The sequence below is a fragment of the Protopterus annectens genome, chromosome 2.part1 (genome assembly GCF_019279795.1).
Source record: "Protopterus annectens isolate FY-2018-M chromosome 2.part1, PAN1.0, whole genome shotgun sequence".
Lineage (NCBI taxonomy): Eukaryota > Metazoa > Chordata > Ceratodontiformes > Protopteridae > Protopterus > Protopterus annectens.
Window position 1 is genome coordinate 1955479522 of NC_056729.1, and position 20003 is coordinate 1955499524.

General features: G+C 40.9%; 1 protein-coding gene across 1 annotated transcript in view; it reads left to right on the forward strand.

The window, feature by feature from the left end:
• DST (dystonin) overlaps nucleotides 1-20003 on the forward strand; it is a 4096730-nt gene that overhangs the window by 343289 nt on the left and 3733438 nt on the right. Inside the window, exon 4 of the mRNA XM_044063350.1 lies at nucleotides 13837-13857. Coding sequence (XP_043919285.1) covers nucleotides 13837-13857 — 21 coding nt within the window. The remainder of the gene's footprint in view (nucleotides 1-13836; nucleotides 13858-20003) is intronic.

Consider the following 20003-nt stretch of genomic DNA (forward strand, 5'->3'; position numbering starts at 1 on the left):
GTTCTGTAATAGTTCCTCATCCTTGCACTCGGTGTATGCCAGGACAGAATCTGGCTACCATATGACCCTGAACTGGATTAAGTGGGTTATCAGAGAATGAATGAATAAAGAGTCTTGTCAGGGAAGTCAAAATATGCTACCCATGTTAATATCACATATCACATTTGTGAAGATGTTTTACTTTCTTTCTTGTAACTTGTACATGTAGGACTTCATTGCAACTCTTAACTATAGAATAGTTAAGTTCTCATGTTACAGTTTTTTTTTTTGCCTTTTCATTTACAGGTGGTAGGTAGAATAACAGTTTATTATGAAAAGAACTAAAACATTGAGACTTACTTATTCTATAAGTAATGGTCATGGTAAACCAATAAGTGTACCAGCTTAGGGAAGAACATGTTGCCTGCAGACATACAGCATGTTGTCTTCTGGTTTACTTGGTCTTACATCAAACTGCAAACTAAAGTGTAGAGCAATATGTATGTACACACCCCACTGTATAAATTTGTAAAGAAAGTAACCACAGATCAGTTAGCAAATCACACATTGCCTTTCCCAAATAGACAAAGTCTGTGAACAAAATTCTTAAAGAACATTCCAGTGGTGGCTGGTGGCTTCAAATCAAAGGGGGGCTGCAGGAGACAGCAGAATGGGTGGGGCCAATGGGGAGGGGTGTGGCCAACTAGAAATGGGTGGGAGTATGCTAAAAACTGCAAAAACTGGGACATTAATTAATTATGCTGCCTGGGTGCCAAAGCGTCATTATGAGAGTCCAATCAAGACAAAATGAAGTGTAGAAGAAAAAAAATATTTCAATACATTGGCTAGATGACAACTTAATTAATGTCTAGATGGAAAAAAAGGTTGTGAGGCATGAAAAATGAAATTACTTTTTAAATACATTACTGGAATGCCAGTCAAAATCAAATATAAAAAAAGACCAGCACTCAACTCAAATCACTTCTCCTTGCACTGCAGTTTTAATTATAATTTATATTCAGCTTTATAAAAGTACAAAGCAACATGCTGAAAGTAGCAATCTCTGTGATACCCCCACTTGTAAAAATGTTTCTTAGCCAAAAAAAAACTGCTGTCTGACAACAACTATCTACTTGTTTCATGGGGAAAACATGATCAAAGTAAAAAATGAACAGCAAACAAGAAACAAGCTCAGGATAAATTGCTTAAAGGATTATTGCACAGGTTATGGACCACACATGATAGATTGGCGTTCTATTTAGTTTACGGGTAAAGCCTGCAAAGATGACTGCAAGTCTCCAACAAATGTAATAAGCTTTTGAAAATACTGTAATCCTGGCCTTTATTACAAATACTGTCATATGCATTTCAATACCTAAGGCTTATACGCAATCTAGTTATGTAAATATTCTCTGCATGGCAACAACAAAAACGCTTTCAATGTTGGTAATTTTTTAACAGTATGCTTATTAAAGCTTACTTGCATCTTACATTCTCAGACAAGCTTACCTGATGGCCATTAAAGCATTGCTACTTAAACACAGGGCAACAGGCTCTGCAACAACATGTATCTTCTGAATAAGAAGAAGCATAAATCAACAGTATAAAAATATGACAGAAAACCAGAACATTCTGCAAAATCAAGGGCAGATGAAAAGCTATTGTAGTACTTGTGTCTACCTTGGATGGGAGGATACTCTGCACACTTACACTGCATAACTGCTCCTTGCTTTGCTTGGACACATCCAGAGTCACTACTTGGGGGAGTGGGGTGCAACAAGTATGTCATAATTTAAAATGTCTCAGGCTGATGGTGATGGCCTTGACACATTTGTCATACCTCTCAACCTCAGAGCAAGAAAATCTGGACAAAGCCATAAATAGAAGTGGGACAAAGGCCCAAAAATAAGGGCAATTTATAAATATTGCTCTTATAGACTTAGAAAGATAATAGAATAGTAGGTCTTGCATTAGTATGACTTTTCTGAAGGGTATGAAATCTGAAACTCAAATGTTTGTCATTATTTTCTAACTTCAGTATTTAATGATTTGCCACTAATTTGTCAGAAAACCACAATTTTATGAAAAACTGGCCAAAAATGTGATGCAAAAATATAAAATAGCTACACAATACAGCTGGGAACCTGTCAAAGAAGGGACACTTTTTAATATTAGTACTGTTAACTTGAGCAGCTGACAAAATAAGAGAATCTACTTGTATTTCTGAAATTAAAAGTAATCTAGAACTCTGATCATTGCAATTATTTATTAATTGTAAACCCTCCAGATTTTCTTCCAAATTGGTCATTTTGCAGAGGGATTATTAGGGGAGAGCAACATTTTGAGCCAAAATCGGGAACAGTTGAGAGGTTTGGATATACCTAATTCTATAAAGTGATTTATTTGCTCATACCTTTCAACCTCTTAACGCAGGAAATCTGGACAAGGCGAAATATATTGGGGGAACTAACAAACAATACTAAAAATTGCTCTTGAATAAACTTACTTAGACAGTTGACAGAATAACAGGACTTAGTTTAGCATGCATTTTTCTGAAGGGTATGAAGTCTGAAACTCAATGTCTGTCATTATTTAGTGACTTCATTCCTAAATGATTTGCCAGAAAACTACAAATGTTATGAGGATCAAACCAAAAATAAGAAGCAAATAATCTATTCATTCTGCAAAAATTTGGACAGTTGAGAGTTATAGTTCAACCGAGGCCGAGTTTGCCGCCCTTCCTCCCTCACAAAATCATGGTCGAATGGGGCTTCCCCCTGCAGCTATTCCAATATCCCATTGCTTGGCTATTTCGCACCATTTACCATAAACACTGTAATATGCATACTGCTTTACTTCTACAATGATTTGGATTTCATTTAAATTTTTATTTTACATTTTACAGCACAAACACTAATATACATCTGCTAAACAAAGCAATGCTGTTTCTCAATGAAACTAGACTTGGCATTAAAACTTCTCTGCCCTTGAAACTCATATTCATTGAAACAGCATCAAAACCCACATTCAAAGAAAATACATCTGGCCAGTGGCAGATAAAGATTAACTTGGGCTGTTTTCAAATCATAAGCCTCTTGCACAGGAAACATACATGTGTTCTTTGATACACCTTCCTGATTGTATTAAATTTATATTTCTTGTATAATACAGTACAGTTGTTGGAGGGCATTTTAAATTTATTGTTTTGAACATTTTTCCAGTAAACAATGAGACAAAATGCATACACCAATAATGACAAAACTGCCCAATTCAGAACATTTCCATCATAAAAGTCTACTCAGACTTCTACAATCCACCAGGATCAGTAAATATGCACAATCTCTGCAGAAGTAAAAGTCATTGAAATAATTCCACATTAAAGATATCTGTAACTAACGAAGAGGTTGCTGCTAGCACACAACTTTATATTTCATTGTTTCATCTACAAATAAAGTGCCTGTTGCTCTTGAGGAATAAATTGCCTATGGTACATTAAAAAATGATAAGCTAGTAATACTGCAATAGGGAAGGGATGGCAAACTGATAACAGGTTCATTGTTAAAAGGTATCTCTGTCAAAGAGGACATTCTCAGGACTGTAGCATCCATCCCCTTTAAAAGTACAGTATCAGTAATGCATCTATATACTGTGGGAGTAGAACCCACAGTCTTCTGCATCAAAAGCAAGTACACTATCTGTTGTGCTATTAACAACACAAGCAGCCACAGCATAAGCAGCACTAAACTTCTCTTCAAGCTCTCAGCTTCTTGTAAAATGCATTTGACACTCAACTGTATCTCTCAACTCTGAAGCACAAGAAATCTGGAAAAAGCCAAAATGTATTGAGGGGGGACAAAAGCCCAAAAACTAGGGACACATTTTAAACATTGCTTGCATAATCTTGGAAAGTTGCTAGAATAAAATGCTGAGTTACCACCATGCATTTCACTGCCACGTCTTGAACCCAGGACCCTGTGCACTACACTCAGAACAACATACCACTATGCCAAATCAGGTGTTTCTTGAAAGACAAGTAGACTGAAACTTAAATGGCTATCATTTAGTGAATTCAATTCTCAGCCATAGCTCTCAACTTCTTAGCACAAAACACCTAGACAACGCCAATAATGGGGGGATGCAGCCCCCAAGCATATTCAGTGAATTCAGTTCTCACCATAGGTTTCAACCTGTTAGCACAAAAAAACCTGGACAAAGCCAATAATGGGGGAATACAGCCCCAAAAATATGGACAAATTTCAAATATTGATCTTATAAACAGAAAATTGCTAGAATAAAAGGCTTTGTGTTACCATGTACTTTCTGAAGAACATGAAGTCTGAAATTCAAATGCCTGTCATTATTTAGTGAATTCAAACACAAAAAAATGAGGCAAAAATTTCACAAGTGTTAGTGGGTAGGGAATACAAGCTCTTGCTACCTACTCCCAAGGTACATTGTTTGACTCTGGCCACCAGGTATGTTTCCTGACTTCTTTCTAGCTATGGGGGCATTATACACACACACACACACACACACACACACACACACACACACACACACACACACACACACACGCACACACTCTTGTTAACACCAGTTTCAAACACAAAAGCTCCGCGAGAGAGTCAAATTCCTGTCCTTCCCGCAAGAGCAGGCTTCAGCCTGCAGACGTTGCAGTCCGATCCCCTTCCAGTCTATGCAGTTGGAACTGCATAGACTTCTGGGATCTTTGCTGTTGCAGGCTGTCTTCTGAGTCTGGATCTGTGCGCATGCTCCGGACTGGTTCAGTAGCAGTCCGGACTCTGGAAATGCTGAGAGTGTGCATGTGCGAGTTCCGGACTCGAGTAATGCACAGAAATGCCATGAGTACACATGCATGAGTTTTGGGGACTCACGTTTGTTTTTATTTATTTTTTCTTTTGTTTTTTTTTTGTTTTTTATTAATTTCTTTTCTTTTGTACAGCTGGGGGCTGCACAGCTTGGGGGGCTGCAGTCCTGCAGCCCAATAGCACAAGCCGCCCCTGGAATATTCTACACATTTTTAAATGAGTTTAAAGTAAGAACCTGATGGAGCTGAATTACTCACTACATACACTATCAAAGTGTACTATTTCAGTATAGAGAGCAGATGTTTATTGTATGTTTTAAACATTGCTGTCTTTTATTTAACTTCTGACATCAATTAACACCTGTTCAGTACAGCCCCATTTCAATCACATAGATATAACAAGAAAAAAGTTACAATAGCCAGCACCATGGTATAGCAGGATAAAGCCCTGACTATGGCCCAGGTGACCCGAGTTTGATTAGAGACTTAGGCATCTAAGGCACTGTCAGGGAGGAATGTGTATGCCCATTCTGGGGGGGGTGCACACTTGGGTATTGTTCTCAGGGGAAATCAGTGGGGACATTGGCTGAGTCACTTTGGAGGTGGGTCAATTTGCCAGCATATCCCCATTGCATTCCATTCTGGACATTAATGGGTATGTGCAGGGAGGGAGGTTAGAGCGCAACTAGAAAACTCTCTTTAATAGCAGGAGCCATATTCTTCTCACAGGCCCTGTGCATGCATTAAAGCAAGAAATGAGGAGGTAAGGAGTACCTGTAGATGGAGTAGAAGAGGACAGGTTCTGGCATCAGCCAATGGTCCGCTGTGAAGAGCCAAAGAAAAAGTTATAATAACATAAATAATGGCTGTCATGTCATCATAATTGCTGATTTTTTAATATCATATAAAATCCATGATAAGGTGGAAGCAAATTCACTTTTAATAACAGAACGTTTCAATAATATTCAGTTATAGGTGACACCATGTGAGACAAAGAGAGCTTATTTTTCTGCAAGCAAATGAAACATGAAGTAACATGCAGAGTAAGAACAATATAAGAGAACAGAGAAGTTAATTGTTCTTATAATAATAGCATTAAATGGATCTGCTGATTAGTACTTCATAATGCTAAACAGATCTAAAACAAAAACATTAGCATGCTGGCGATATAAACCAATTACCATAATAAAAAGGATGTTGTTATTATCACCTTGATCTATCCAATTATGAATTTGGGTATAGTTGCCAGAGTATAACCCAATCCAGTTTATCTTAAATTGTCAGATTGTGAAGACTTCCAATATTTGCACCAAGATAAACATCTAAAATACATTTACGCCAGGAGTATTCCCACAAGATACTGTTTCTTGTTTCTGTAACTCATCTAAACGTCATAGCAGTTTGTCTATAGTTGATTAGTTGCTTAACTTCTACTTCCTAGTTATAGCTGCTTTCAGCTGACATCAACATTTTAGGAAGAAAGACTGTCTTGCCTAATATCCACTATAATAAGTTTTCTAACTCCTGATTTTAATGATCAAACATTGGAAAAGACCAGTAAGCATGTGTCCATAACCCCAGTGCTCTGGTATCAAATCGCCATAATGATAATTTCACCTGCAGAACATTTGTTTCAATATATCTAGGGTATAAAAATACTTGCACAACAATTTTCAGACAAAAATTCAAAACTTCCTATCCTGCATAGCATATCTTGACCCAAACCTCACTATATAAACTGTCTTCTGAATCTGCCACCCATCTCTGTTTTATCTCGGATATTGCTTTTGATTTTAGCACCCCCAAGTTTTAAATGTTTAACTAACCAGTCCTTTATTTGTTCAAGCATCCGGGAATACAGGGATTCATACAGCATATACAGTGGATATAAAAAGTTTACACACCCCTGTTAAAATGCCAGGTTTTTCTGATATTAAAAAATGAGACCCCAATAAATAATTTCAAAACTTTTCCCACCTTTAATGCGACATATAATCTGCACTAATCAATTGAAAAACAAACAAATCTGTTAGGGGAAAAATATAAAAAATAAAAAACCTACAATAAGCTGGTTGCATGAGTGTGCACACCCTTAAACTAATACTTTGTTGAAGCACCTTTTGATTTAATTACAGTATTCAGTCTTCTTGGGTACACACCTGCCATCAATTAAAGAGACTCTAATTAACCCCAAATAAAGTTCAGCTGTCCTAGTAGGATTTTCTTGACATTTAGTCCTGTGCCCAGGGGCATTGGAAAATAATTTTCTTGGGTGGCGAAAGCCAGGGAACCTTTTTGGCTAGGCTTATACAGGCCCCAGGGCCAATAGTCTAGTACCTGCCTATGAACCTATTTACTCAGTTGCCTGCTACAGCAAAAGCCATAGTTCACAGAGAGCTTACAAAGCATCAAATGGATTTCATTGTTGAAAGGTATCAGTCAGGAGATGGGTACAAAAAATTTCTAGAGCATTGGATATACCATGGAACACAGTGAAGACAATCATCAAAAAGTGGAGAAAATATGGCACAACAGTGACATTACAAAGGACTGGATATCCCTCCAAAATTGATGAAAAGACAAGGTGAAAAATGGTCAGGGAGGCTGCCAAGAGACCTACAGCAACACTGAAGAAGCTGCAGGAATTTCTGGCAAGGACTGGTTGTGTACTACATGTGACAGCAATCTCCTGTATTCTCCATATGTCTGGGCTATGGGGTAGGGTTGCAAGATGGAAGCCTTTTCTTACACAGAAAAACATCCAGGCCTGGCTAAAATTTGCATAACAATACATCGTCTCTCAAAAGCATGTGGAAAAATATGTTATAGGTTCACAGGTTCATAGATTCATAGGTAGGTACTAGGCTATCTGCCTGAGGGCATTTATAAGCCCAGCCATAATGTGTTTGCTTTCGCCGCCCCTTTAGATTAGTTCCCTGTGCCTCTGTCCAGCAGAGCCACTGAAGTGATCCCCGGGGTAAACTTTCTGTTTCCCATCCACTCGTCAAGGTTTCTCTTGAAGAGTGTTAGCAAGGAGCTCTGCCTAATGTAGACTGGAGTCTTGTTCCAAAGCATGAGAAGTCTCTGGGACAGGAATCTATCCCTCCAGCACGTCCTATTTATTGTTGTGGTGAGGTTTAGATCCCTAGAGTGTGTGGCTCGAGGGGATATGGTTTTCTTTAGGTGGAGCATGTCCATCAATTCTGGGCTGCACATGGCCTTGTATGTCAGGCAGAGATTACCTCTGAGTAGGCGGTATGCAACCGAGTACAGCTGGAGCTTCCTCAGTCAAGCTGCATAGGGCATCTGTTTGAGGCCAGTGATCATCTTGGTGAGGTACTTCTGTGGTCTTTCCAGCTGTTGCAGGTGTCTTGTTAGGTACAGCCCAAATGAGGCTTTGTATTCTATGATGAGTCTGATGAGTGATGAGTAGAGGGGCACAATGACCTCTTTTGATCTGGATGGGAACCCTTTTGTGATTAGGTGGGCCACATAGAAGGATTTTCTAACCACTTTGGCAATGTGATTATCAAAGGTGAGATTACTATCTACTTGGGTCCCCAGATTCCTTATTACATCTTCCGTATTTAGGGGACTACCACCTATGTGGTAGTTTGTGGGTACTTTGTTTTTTCCAAAGGGGATGATTATGCACTTTTTGGCATTTAGCTTGAGGCCATGATTTTGACACCAGGTATCTGTCTCAGTGAGACCCTTTTGCAGGATGTCTGTGTCAGCCAGAGAGTCAATTATAGCCCCTAGTTTGCAGTCATCTGTGAACTTGGTCAGCCATAGTCCTCCTGTGCTTGCCTGTACCTCTGATAGGTATATGCCTAACAGGAGGGGTCCTAGGACTGAGCCCTGGGGAATGCCACTTGTAACCGGTTTGGAGTCAGATCTAGCTCCCACAACTCTCACTATGTGTGTTCTGTCCATGAGCCAGCTGGCAACCCATCTTGTGATGTAGGGGTTTATGTTCAGGCTGGTGAGCTTGTCTATAATACCAGAATGGGGAATGGTGTCAAAGGTCTTTGCGAGGTCTAGGTAGGCTGTGTGTACCACCTTTCCCTCGTCTATAGCCTTGGCAACTGTCTCAAAAAAGTCCACCAGGTTCAGGAGGCATGATCTGCCCTTAACAAAGCCGAACTGGGTAGGGTCCATTGTTTGGAGGTTCCCAATGTCTCTGTTAATGAGTTCCATGATGATGAGCTCCATAGCCTTGCAGACCAAGATAGTCAAGCTTATAGGGCGATAGTTCCCGGGGTCTTTTGTGGCTCCACCTTTGTGGAGCTGAATAACTGTTGCTGTGCGCCACTCTATGGGTACGTAGCCTGTGGAGAGGCTGAGTTTGAATAGTGTGTTTAGGCGAGGGGTGAGTTTGTCTTTGAGCTCTGTAGGATGCAGCCTGGGACACCGTCCGGCTCCATTGATGCTGTGTTTTTGGCTTTGGAGAGGGCTGTTTTAATCTGAGTGTCTGTGATTTCAGGGGGTTCTACATTCTTCTGGTATGGTTATGGGCCCTTTTGGGGGTAAGAGGGGGGTGAAGTTTACAATGAACCTGTCTGCCAGGATGTTGGCAATATCAGTCGGTTTAGTGTATTTTGTGCAATTCTGCACTAACTCCGAGCAGATCTGAGCATTGCCACTTGGATTCTTGACATAGCTAAAGAATGCCTTGTGGTTATCTTTGGAGTCCTTGGCAATTTTTCTTTCAAAGCTCGCCTTGGATGATTTTATGAGGGATCATAGTTTCTTGCTGATACTGATCAGAGATGTCTTCCCTTCTTGATATTTTACTCTTTTCTGTACTAGTTTCCTCCTTCTATTGTATAGCTTGTTTATGGCAGGGGATCACCAGACTGGTTTCCTTTTCTTGGAGGAGTGAGTCTTGGTTTTGCTTGGTATAGCACAATCCATGCATTCTTGTAGGTGCCCGTAGAGTGCATTAGTAAAAGATTTTGCAGTTTGGACAGCGTTATCCTTTAGCTTGGGGGCTTTGAAACTTTCCACCTTGGTCTTAAGTAACGTGAAGTCTGCTTTTGAAAAGTTTTTCACAGTGGTTTCCTTGTCCGGGGGTGGGGGGGGGTGTGGATATCCAAAGTGATTTGTTTATGGTCAGATCTAACCAGTGAGGGGTTGACCTCTGGTGTGGAACACCGGTCGCCCATGTTGGTGATGACCAGGTCCAATATGTTGTCACCTCTGGTGGGAGTGTTGACCAGTTGATCCAGGGCATTTGAGTTTATAAATTCTAGGAAATTTTGGGCAAGGGAGTTAGTACTTGAGTAGTTCTCCCAGTTAATGTTTGGGTAATTGAAATCGCCCAATATTAGGGTGTTTGGTAGGAACTTTATGTTTCCCAATGTTTCCTGAAACGCGGAATGGGGGTCCTGGGACATGATGGGTGATCTGTAGCAAGCTACAATTTGAATTGCAGTTTTTCCCATTGTTAGTTGCACGTGGATGATCTCTGAAGCATCATGCTGTGCCACTAACCTGGAGGTGTGGGTGTCCTTGATGAATATGGATACGCCCCCGCCTTTTGTATTTTGGTCCGGGTTCTGTGGCCAAAATGTATTGTATGAGTTGTAGCCTGGTAGTGCTGGTGTGTTCTCTGGAGCCTTATACCAGGTTTCTGTTACAGTACATATATTGATTTTCTCCATAATGAGGGGTGCCTCGAGTGCGTGAATTTTGAGGTTTAGACTTCTGGCATTGAGTAGGATTACCCTCAGTTTTTTGTTACTTGTGCTATTTATGGCGGTGGGTTTGTCTTTTGAGCCTTGCCTAAAAAAGGCACTATGGGGGTGGCAAGAGCCTTGGCCAGTATTCAAAAGCCTAAGGGTGACAGGTGCAAGCCATCTCTAGCGAAGCAGCGTGGCTTGTTGAGCATGTCATCCCAGGCGGACAGACACTGGATCCCCTTTGAATGACACCAAAAACTTAGCCAATTGTTGAAATTGATATTTTTTTCTTTATACCGTGGTATCATTCTTGGTGAGGGCAAGATGCTACTCAGGGTCAGGATCATACCAGCCTGGGCTATGTGATCAGAGAGCTCTTCCATGTCTCTTTTCATGTAGTCCAGGGAGGTACAGCTCAGGTCATTCACACCAACATGGACAATGACAGAGTCATATTTGTACTTGTTCTAGAGTGACCTCAGTGCTTGTGTTATGTGGCGGATCCTAGCACCCAGCAGGCAGCTAAGAGTAACCTTCTCCTTATTCAGCCTAGTAAGTGGGATGTCAGTGTGCCTGACTATAGAGTCACCTATTACTAGTATGTTGGGTATGTTATTTTGCCTTAAGGGCTGTGATTGCGTGGCACACTGGTTTTGTGAAGTATGTGTTTCATGGTTTGTGTTGGGGGGGGTGGAGGTTGCTTGGATGTCTGCTTTGGAAGTCTCTGTTGCTTTTGCAGATTTTTATTCAGAGTCTCTGAGTATGTTTTCATGTATTTATGTGTGTTTTTTGCCGGTGCTGGTTTAATGGGTCTATGTGAGACTGGTGGTGTGATGCCAGTATTTCCCTTCTCCTCTTGACTGTCTGATTCAGTCTTGGGTAGAGAGAGCTTAGCCTCCAGTTTGGCTGTATAATTGCATCTCGCGCATGTATTAGTGTTTGGTGATAGGAGGAGAGGGTTATCTGTGTACATGAGGCAGTTGTAACGTTGCCTCAAAATGCCCAGATTCACCAGTTGGACTGGAGATGGTCTGATGAGACCAAGGTTGAACTTTTTTTGGCCACAATTCCAAAAGGTAAGTTTGGTGCAAAAACAACACTTTGCATCACCAAAAGAATACAATCCCCACGATGAAGCATGGTGGTGGCAGTATCATGCTTTGGGGTTCCTTTACTTCAGCTGGAACTGGGGCTTTAGTCAAGATGGAGGGAATTATGAACAGTTCCAAATACCAGTCACTTTTGGCCCAAAACCTTCAGTCGTCTGCCAGAAAGCTGAATATGAAGAGGAATTTCACCTTTCAACATGACAATGACCCCAAGCATACATCCAAATCAACAAAAGAATGGCTTCACCAGAAGAAAATTAAAGTTTTGGAATGGCCCAGCCAGAGCCCAGATCTAAATCCAATAGAAAATTTTTGGGGTGACCTGAAGAGGTCTGTGCACAAGAGATGCCCTCGCAATCTGACAAATTTGGAGTGCTTATGCAAGGAAGAGGGGCCAAATATTGCCAAGTTAAGATGTGCCATGCTGAGAGACTCCTACCCAAGAAGACTAAATGCTGTAATTAAATCAAAAGGTGCTTCAACAAAGTATTAGGTTAAGGGTGTGCGCAAACAACAAATCATAAGTTTAAGGGTGCGCACACTTATGCAACCTGCATATTGTACGTTTTTTTTATTTTTTATATTTTTTCCCCTTACAGATTTGTTTGTTTTTCAATTGAATTGTACAGGTTATAGGTCACATTAAAGGTGGGAAAAGTTTTGAAATTATATATTGTGGCCTCACTTTTTATATCACAAAAACCTGATATTTTAACAGGGGTGTGTACACTTTTTATATCCACTGTAAATGTGTAATGCCTATGTCGTAAGTGATAATTTAATAAAGATGTTTCTTGCTTAAAAAAAAAAAAAATAATGCGTTCAAGTTCTTTTTTTTTCAGTTTTTCAGCCCCAATTTGTTTATCAGTATTTCCAGCTCTCTGCTTGTTGTGGAAAACATGTAGTCTGGTTTTCATTCCACTTAAAGCGTCTGTATTTTTCATACAGCGATATGCGGTATATCGTTTAATTGGTTTTCTTCACCTCTTCTTTATTTTTCCCATTCCCCTTTAATAGCAACTTTTCATGATGGATAGTCTCGTTTATATCTGTTGCTGTTAGTGTACACAATTTCTCAAGACTGTCTTTTAAGTAATAAATGGAAAATGCCTAGTGCCACTCATAAACTAATGTTATAGGCATGTGTAAATGGCATTCAAAAGGAGTGTGAAAAATATGGGAGATATGCAGAACTGTTCACAGAAACCCTGTACAAGCATGTTAATAGCTGCTCAGAGGCAGCTGTACCCACCAGGAAGAAGTACAGAACTAACTCAAAAAACAAGCCACCCTGGTGGAATCACAAAATCAATAGTCTGTATAACAGAAATAATAAAATCATAGCAAAAATTAGCATCCAGCAGGATAAATGCACTTTCATCAAACTAAACAAACAACTCAGAGAAGAAATAAAGTATACCAAAGCCAGATTTGAGATAAGTTTGGCCTCCCAGGCTAAGGACAACTGCAAAGCATTCTTTAGCTATGTCGACAACCTCAAAGGCAACACACAATTCTGTGCAGAGCTCATTATAAATGGAGCCAGCTATACTGAGCCAGAAGATATAGCAAACCTCCTGGCTGATAAATTCAGCTCCAACTTTACTCCTCTCTCCCCCTCAACCTTCCCATATCATTATATATAACTCCCCCTACTATCACTAGGGAACAGGTCCTTAATGCTCTATCTAAGACCAAGAACACTGCATCAATGGACCCAGACAATATCCCAGGATACCTTCTAAATAACATGAAACATGATCTATCAGGGCCTCTGTAATTACTGTTTAACTGTAGCCTCCAAACTGGCTTCATGCCACATGAATGGAGAAGGGCAACAGTCATCCCTCTGGACAAAGATGGGCCATCTACAGACCCTGGAAACTACAGACCCATAAGTCTCACTAGTCTTACATGTAAAGCCATGGAAAGAATTATCATGGAGATGATCAATAGATATATAGTAAACCTCCAGACACTGGACCAAACCCAGTTTGGTTTCGTCAAGGGCAGATCATGCCTACTCAACCTGGTGGACTTTTTTGAGAAGGTCACCAAAGAAATGGAAGAGTGGAAAATGACTCACACTGCCTACCTTGACCTGGCGAAGGCATTTGACACAATACTCCACTCAGACATTGTTGACAAACTCAAGAGGTTAGTTACAAACTCATAAGTTACCCCATGGATAGACAAGTGGCTCACAGACAGTACCCAGGAAGTTAGGATTAGGGAGTCCACCTCTACAAAGAGGCCGGTCATAAGTGGAGCCCCTCTGGGATCAGTCCTTGGACCTTTTTTGGCATTTACTTCTCAGAAGTCAAGGTCAATGTCAATGGTCTCTAGCTGGCTAAATTTGCAGATGATTGCAAATTAGGAGCTGTTATTGAGTCTCACACTGACACAAATGTTCTCCAGGAGGGGTTTACACAGATTTGTGTCGGAGCCATGGACTCAAACTAAATGCCAAGAAATGCATAACAGTATTCTTTGGGAAGTCATTCATCCCTGGTAACTATCATATTGACAACAAACCCCTTAAAGCTGACCCAGTAGTCAGGGACTTAGGGGCACACATAGATAATAATCTAGCCTTTGACCATCACGTGTCTACAGTGGTGAGGAAACCATTCTATGTTGCACAACTTATAAACAAAGGTATGGCATCTAAGTCCAAGTTAGTCATTGTTTCACTGTATCTGGCATTCATCAGACCTGTCATTGAGTACAATGCTCCCCTTGGTATGTACCTAACCAGGCATATCCAACAACTAGAACAACCACAGAGGTTCCTCACTAAAAGAATATAGGGCATAAGTAAAATGTCCTATGCAGACTGCCTCAAGGTCCTATGCTTGTATTCTGTCTCCCACAGGCTTTCGAGAGAAGATCTATGCCTGGCATACAGGGCATTGTCAGACCTCACTCTGATGGACCTCCTGCAAATCTACAAAACAAACAGCATCAGAATTACCTGTTCTAAAGACTTAAACCTCATCTGTGATATAAATAGGACCTGCTGGTGAGATATGTATGTATCCCAGTGACTACCTTGTCTATGGAACAGGCTTTCGTTCCATATGAAGCAGAGTTTCTCCCTAACCCAATTCAAGTGCAGCTTGGACAATTGGATGGGAAATCAGAAATTCATCCCTGGTTTGGCACTTATGTCTCTAATGGACACGGGTGACCTGTAAATGGTTCACCTCCCAGGCCCATGGTTACACTTATTAAGGGTATCAGAACTTGTCAGAGATTTGGGATGCATGGCTAGGCTTAAAACGGTTCTTGTGGTCATTAGCCTAGTAAACACCTATGAACCTATGAACCTATAAGAAATTACAGCAGAATGAGCAATAACTTCTGCTACCAAGTATGCATGTTTAATTGATGCACAACGTATATATATATATATATATATATATATATATATATATATATATATATATATATACATACACACACACACACACACACACACACACACACACACACACACACACACACACACACAGGTCCCCTTCAGATGAGCGAATGCTCATTTGAACAACACTCATATAACCGAGACAAAGCTTCCGACACTTCACATTAACGAAACCTTACAATAACGAAACCCAAAAATCGAAACAGTTGCTGACCTGCAGTCTGTTTGCAGCAGTAGCTACCTGGATGGAAATATGCTATTTTCCACAAGGCAGTGCGATCTTGGAGTTGGTATAATTAAGTTACTGGGGCAGTAGGAGTGGGGTGAGGGGCAGAGCCCACCACATGGGAGGTACATGGGATCTTGCCCCCCCTGCAGACGCAATGTAGTTACATTTTTTGTCACGTTGCCTTAATGTACTATAGATTTATGGGAAGGGTTAATAGTGATATGGTGTTGTAGCTGTGTATGGTGTTTTTTTTTGTGCGTTTGTTTCCAGAAGGTGAGGGCTTTGCAGTAAGTGATTTTCAGGTTTTTGGATTTTGTTCTTTTGAAGTTTTGTTAATTTGAACTTTCGGTAATGTTGTCTCGGTTATATGGGTTTCGTTCAAATGAGCATTCTGTCATTTGAAGTAGCCCCAAACACACACACACACACACACACACACACACACACACACACACACACACACACACACACACACACACACACACATATATATATATATATATATATACAAACACACACACACACACACACACACACATACATATACATAGGTTTACTATCAAAATCTCACACCTGCAATGTGCGAGTGTTCATATTTCCAACCCAAAATGTCACAAATCAAATTCACAAACAGGAGCATGACCAAACGAGGTATTTAAGGAAAGTATACAACTCAGGAATGTCGGCCTTACCAAAAATACCACATTTCCGGTCATGACTTATGAACATTTTGCAGGGGGGGGCAAGTCCCCTGCACCCCCCCACACCCCCTGCTACTTATATATACAAACTCTGAGACTGTACTACAGTGAGGGAAAGGGTACTTTTCCCGATCCCCACTATAGTGCGATCTGCATTCAAAATATTGAATCCACAACAGCGAATGCTAGTGTGCATTCTCTGTTGTGACTTCAACATTTTTTTTTAGATTATTTGAAATGTTGAATGTAACCGTTCAACTTTTCCTGTTTGCACATTGTGCAGATGAGATTTTGATATATATATATATATATATATATATATATATATAATGTAGCCTGGATCTCATTTTAAAGTCTAGTAGAGCAGAGGACTATGGCTATGAGTTCTTAAACTGCTTTCTATGCTTGCAGGGTTTGATTCCCTCCTAGTCCACATAAACTCAACATGTGAGAGATGCAGCTATATTAAGAATCTTGAATCCATGCTCTCTCACACACCAGTCAGTACATATGACAATGAGCAGGCTGACAGCATGCACACCTCACCTCTTGCTCCACCTAAACATGTATCACACATACCTACATATGTGGAGGTCCTCACCAGAAATGTACCTAAACACCAGAGACCTCACAAACACAGACACAAGCACACTACATATAATACTTCCTCTGCAGAACACAATACAAGCTCACTCAACAGTGTCTTACCTGTCAAGTTCTTAAGGCAAACCACAAAACCAAACATCTTATTCATAGGTAATTCCATAATGAGACACACAGATGTCCCTGTCACCAGGCTGGATAAGGAAAAGGTCAAGGTTAGCTGTCTGTCAGGTACTAGGATCCACCATATCACAAATGCACTCAAATCTCTCAACAACAGGTACTGTTATGACTTCGTCAGAGTCCATGTTGGTGTGAACGACTTCAGGCGTACCTCTCTGGACTGTATGAAGAGAGACGTGACTGAGCTCTCGGATTATGTGTCTCAGGCAGGTATGTCCCTAGCCTTAAGCAGGATTTTACCTTCACCTGTGATGATGCCTTTATACAAACAGAATATGATTGATTTCAATAATTGGCTTAGTTTCTGGTGTTTTAAGGGGATCAGTATCTGTCAACCTGGGATGACATGATCGACAGACCTTGATGCTTTGCCAGAGCTGGTCTTCATCTGTCACCCCTAGGATTTCAGCTACTGGCTAAGGCTCTTGCCACCCCCATGATGCCTTTCTTAGGCAGTGTCTCAAAGAAAAATTCCTGATAGAAAAACTCCATCTAAAAATAACCTCAAGGTTATGCTGGTAAATCCTAGGAATGTTAACATGAAACTGCACTCACTGGAAGCAGTCCTCATCTTGGAAGACCCAGGCATTTGTGCAGTCACAGAGACCTGGTTCAAGGCTGTGGAGAGCACCCCAGCCATACTGGGTTACATCTCCTTCCACACATTCCGACCACAATCTGAAGGCATGAAAACTAAAGGAAGTGGTGTATCAATATTCATTAAAGATAAATACACCTCCGGATTGGTTAAACAGTATGATTCCCTAGAGATACTTCAGATGAAATAAACTGTTGATAGGACACCTATTCAAGTCATTGCCAGCTACAGAACCCCCTCCATGAATCAGGACACCCACTCTGCCTATTTGGATCTACTTGAGTCTATCAAGATACATCCAAACACTATGGTTTTGGGCGACTTTAAGTACCCATCCATTGACTGGGTAAATTACTGGTGCTCAAACTCACTTGCCCAAAGGTTCCTCGACTTCATTAACTCCATTGCCTTGGACCAGTGGTTGACACCCCCACAAGGGGTGCCAACATCCTGGCTCTGGTGCTTACCAATATGAGGGACCACTGTAGCACCCCCACTGTGAGGTCTTCCCTGGTGCGATCTGACCACAAATAAGTCTCATTTGAAGTAACTATCACACCTGCACCCCCCCCCCCTCCAGCAGCAGCTAAACTAAAAAAACTTTTCCAAACCAGATTATAACCTCTTATGGGATGATATAAATAACTTCACTGCACCTACCCCCTCAGATGGAACTGGCAACTATGCAGAGTTCTACACCAATGCTTTATACAACCTGTATAACTGCATTGACTCAGCCATACCTGATAGGACCAAAACAAGCTCATGAAGGAAGAGCAAACCTGCCTGGTGGACAACTGCAATTAACAAGCTTTACAATAAGAGGAAGAAAATTGCTGTCTAAGAGTAAGAGGGAGGGAAACCTGAACTGGAAACACTCCCTCCTCAGCTTAAACAGGCAAATAAGACTTCTTGTGAAGTCCTCCAGAGCAAACTACGAATCTAAATTTGCTTCTTCAATTAAGGACAACCATAAGGCATTCTTTAGTTACATCCATAACCTACAGAAAAGACCCAGATTTGTGCCAAACTGGTAGTTAATGATACCACATATACTGAGCTTGTGGACATAGCTAACCTGTTGGCCAACAGGTTCTGTGAAAACTTCACTCTGCTGTCCATGCCATATGTACCCCATGACATCCCTACCACCTGTCCCCTACCTTGTATCTCTAAAGAGCAGGTCATAAATGCCCTCTCTAAGGCCAAAAACACAGTATCTATGGGACCTGATAACATCCCAGGCTGCATCCTACATGGGCTCCAGAAAGAATTAGCAACTCCATTAGGTACTCTTTTCAATCATAGTCTAAGCACCGGCTTCACCCCAGCTGAATGGAAAAAGGCCACAGTTATTCCTTTGTAAGAAGGTGGTGCTTCCACTGACCCCCAGGAACTATAGACCTATCAGCCTGACTAACCTTATCTGCAAGGCCATGGAGTGAATCATCATGGACCTTATCAGCAAAGATATAGGTAATCTCCAAACACTTGACCCTACTCAGTTTGAATTTGTCAAAGGGAGATTATGCCTGTTAGACCTGGTGGACTCCTTCAAGACAGTCACCATGGCCCTGGACAAGGGGAAATCTGTGCATACAGCTTACCTTCACTTAGCCAAGGCTTTTGACATTATCCCCCATGCAGGCATCATTGACAAACTCACCCAGCTAGGTGTCAACCCTTATGTCATTAGATGGGTCACTAACTGGCTCACAGATAGAACACATATAGTCAAAATAAGGGAATTCACCTCCAACAGCAGACCTGTAACCAGTGGTATTCCACAGGGATCAGTCCTGTGACCTCTACTGTTTAGAATCTATTTCTCTGAAGTACAAGCAAACATCAACGGTCTGTGGCTGAGAGAGTTTGCTGATGACTGCAAACTGGGAGCAGTCATAGTCTCCAAATGATGTCAACATTTTACAATAGGGTTACAAGAGGGTCTTACACAAACAAACGATTGGTACCAAAGTCATGGCCTTAAACTCAATGCAAAAAATGTATTATCATCTCCTTCCTTAAGAGATATGTTCCTGCTAACTACCACATCTATAGTAACGGGTCCCTATTATTTAAGTGAATGCAATGAATTGTGAACACTGTTTAGTCAAACGTCATTACACGAAATGGCAAAATACTGAAAGCACGGAGTAGCGATTTTTTTCCTAGAGAAAAAAATCACCGGGCCATTTTTGGGACTTTGCCATTTCATCCACTGTGGTGCAATCTCAGAGTTGGTATATTTAAGCAGGGGTGTGTGAGGGGCACAGACCTCCACATTGGGTGGTTTGGGGGGTGAAGCCCCCCACTTTATTTTGTGTTTTGATTTTTTTTTTTTTTTTTTTTTTTTTTTTACGGTGCAGCGATTTTTTTCCCTGGGAAAAAAAATTGCTGATCCATGTGTTCGACATTTTGGGATTTCGGGGATTGTGGGTCGATTATATAGCATTCACAATTCATTGCATTTGGTTATATAATATAGCCCCTAAAGCAACACCCTAAGTACGCACTCAGTGGTGAGAGACCTTGGCACACAGGTTGACAGCAACCTTACCTTTGATCGCCAGGTCTCCACTGTGGTAAGAAGGGCATTCTATATTGCTCATCTCATAAGGAAGGGCATTGCTTCTAGAAAAAAAAATATAATCTCCCTGTACTC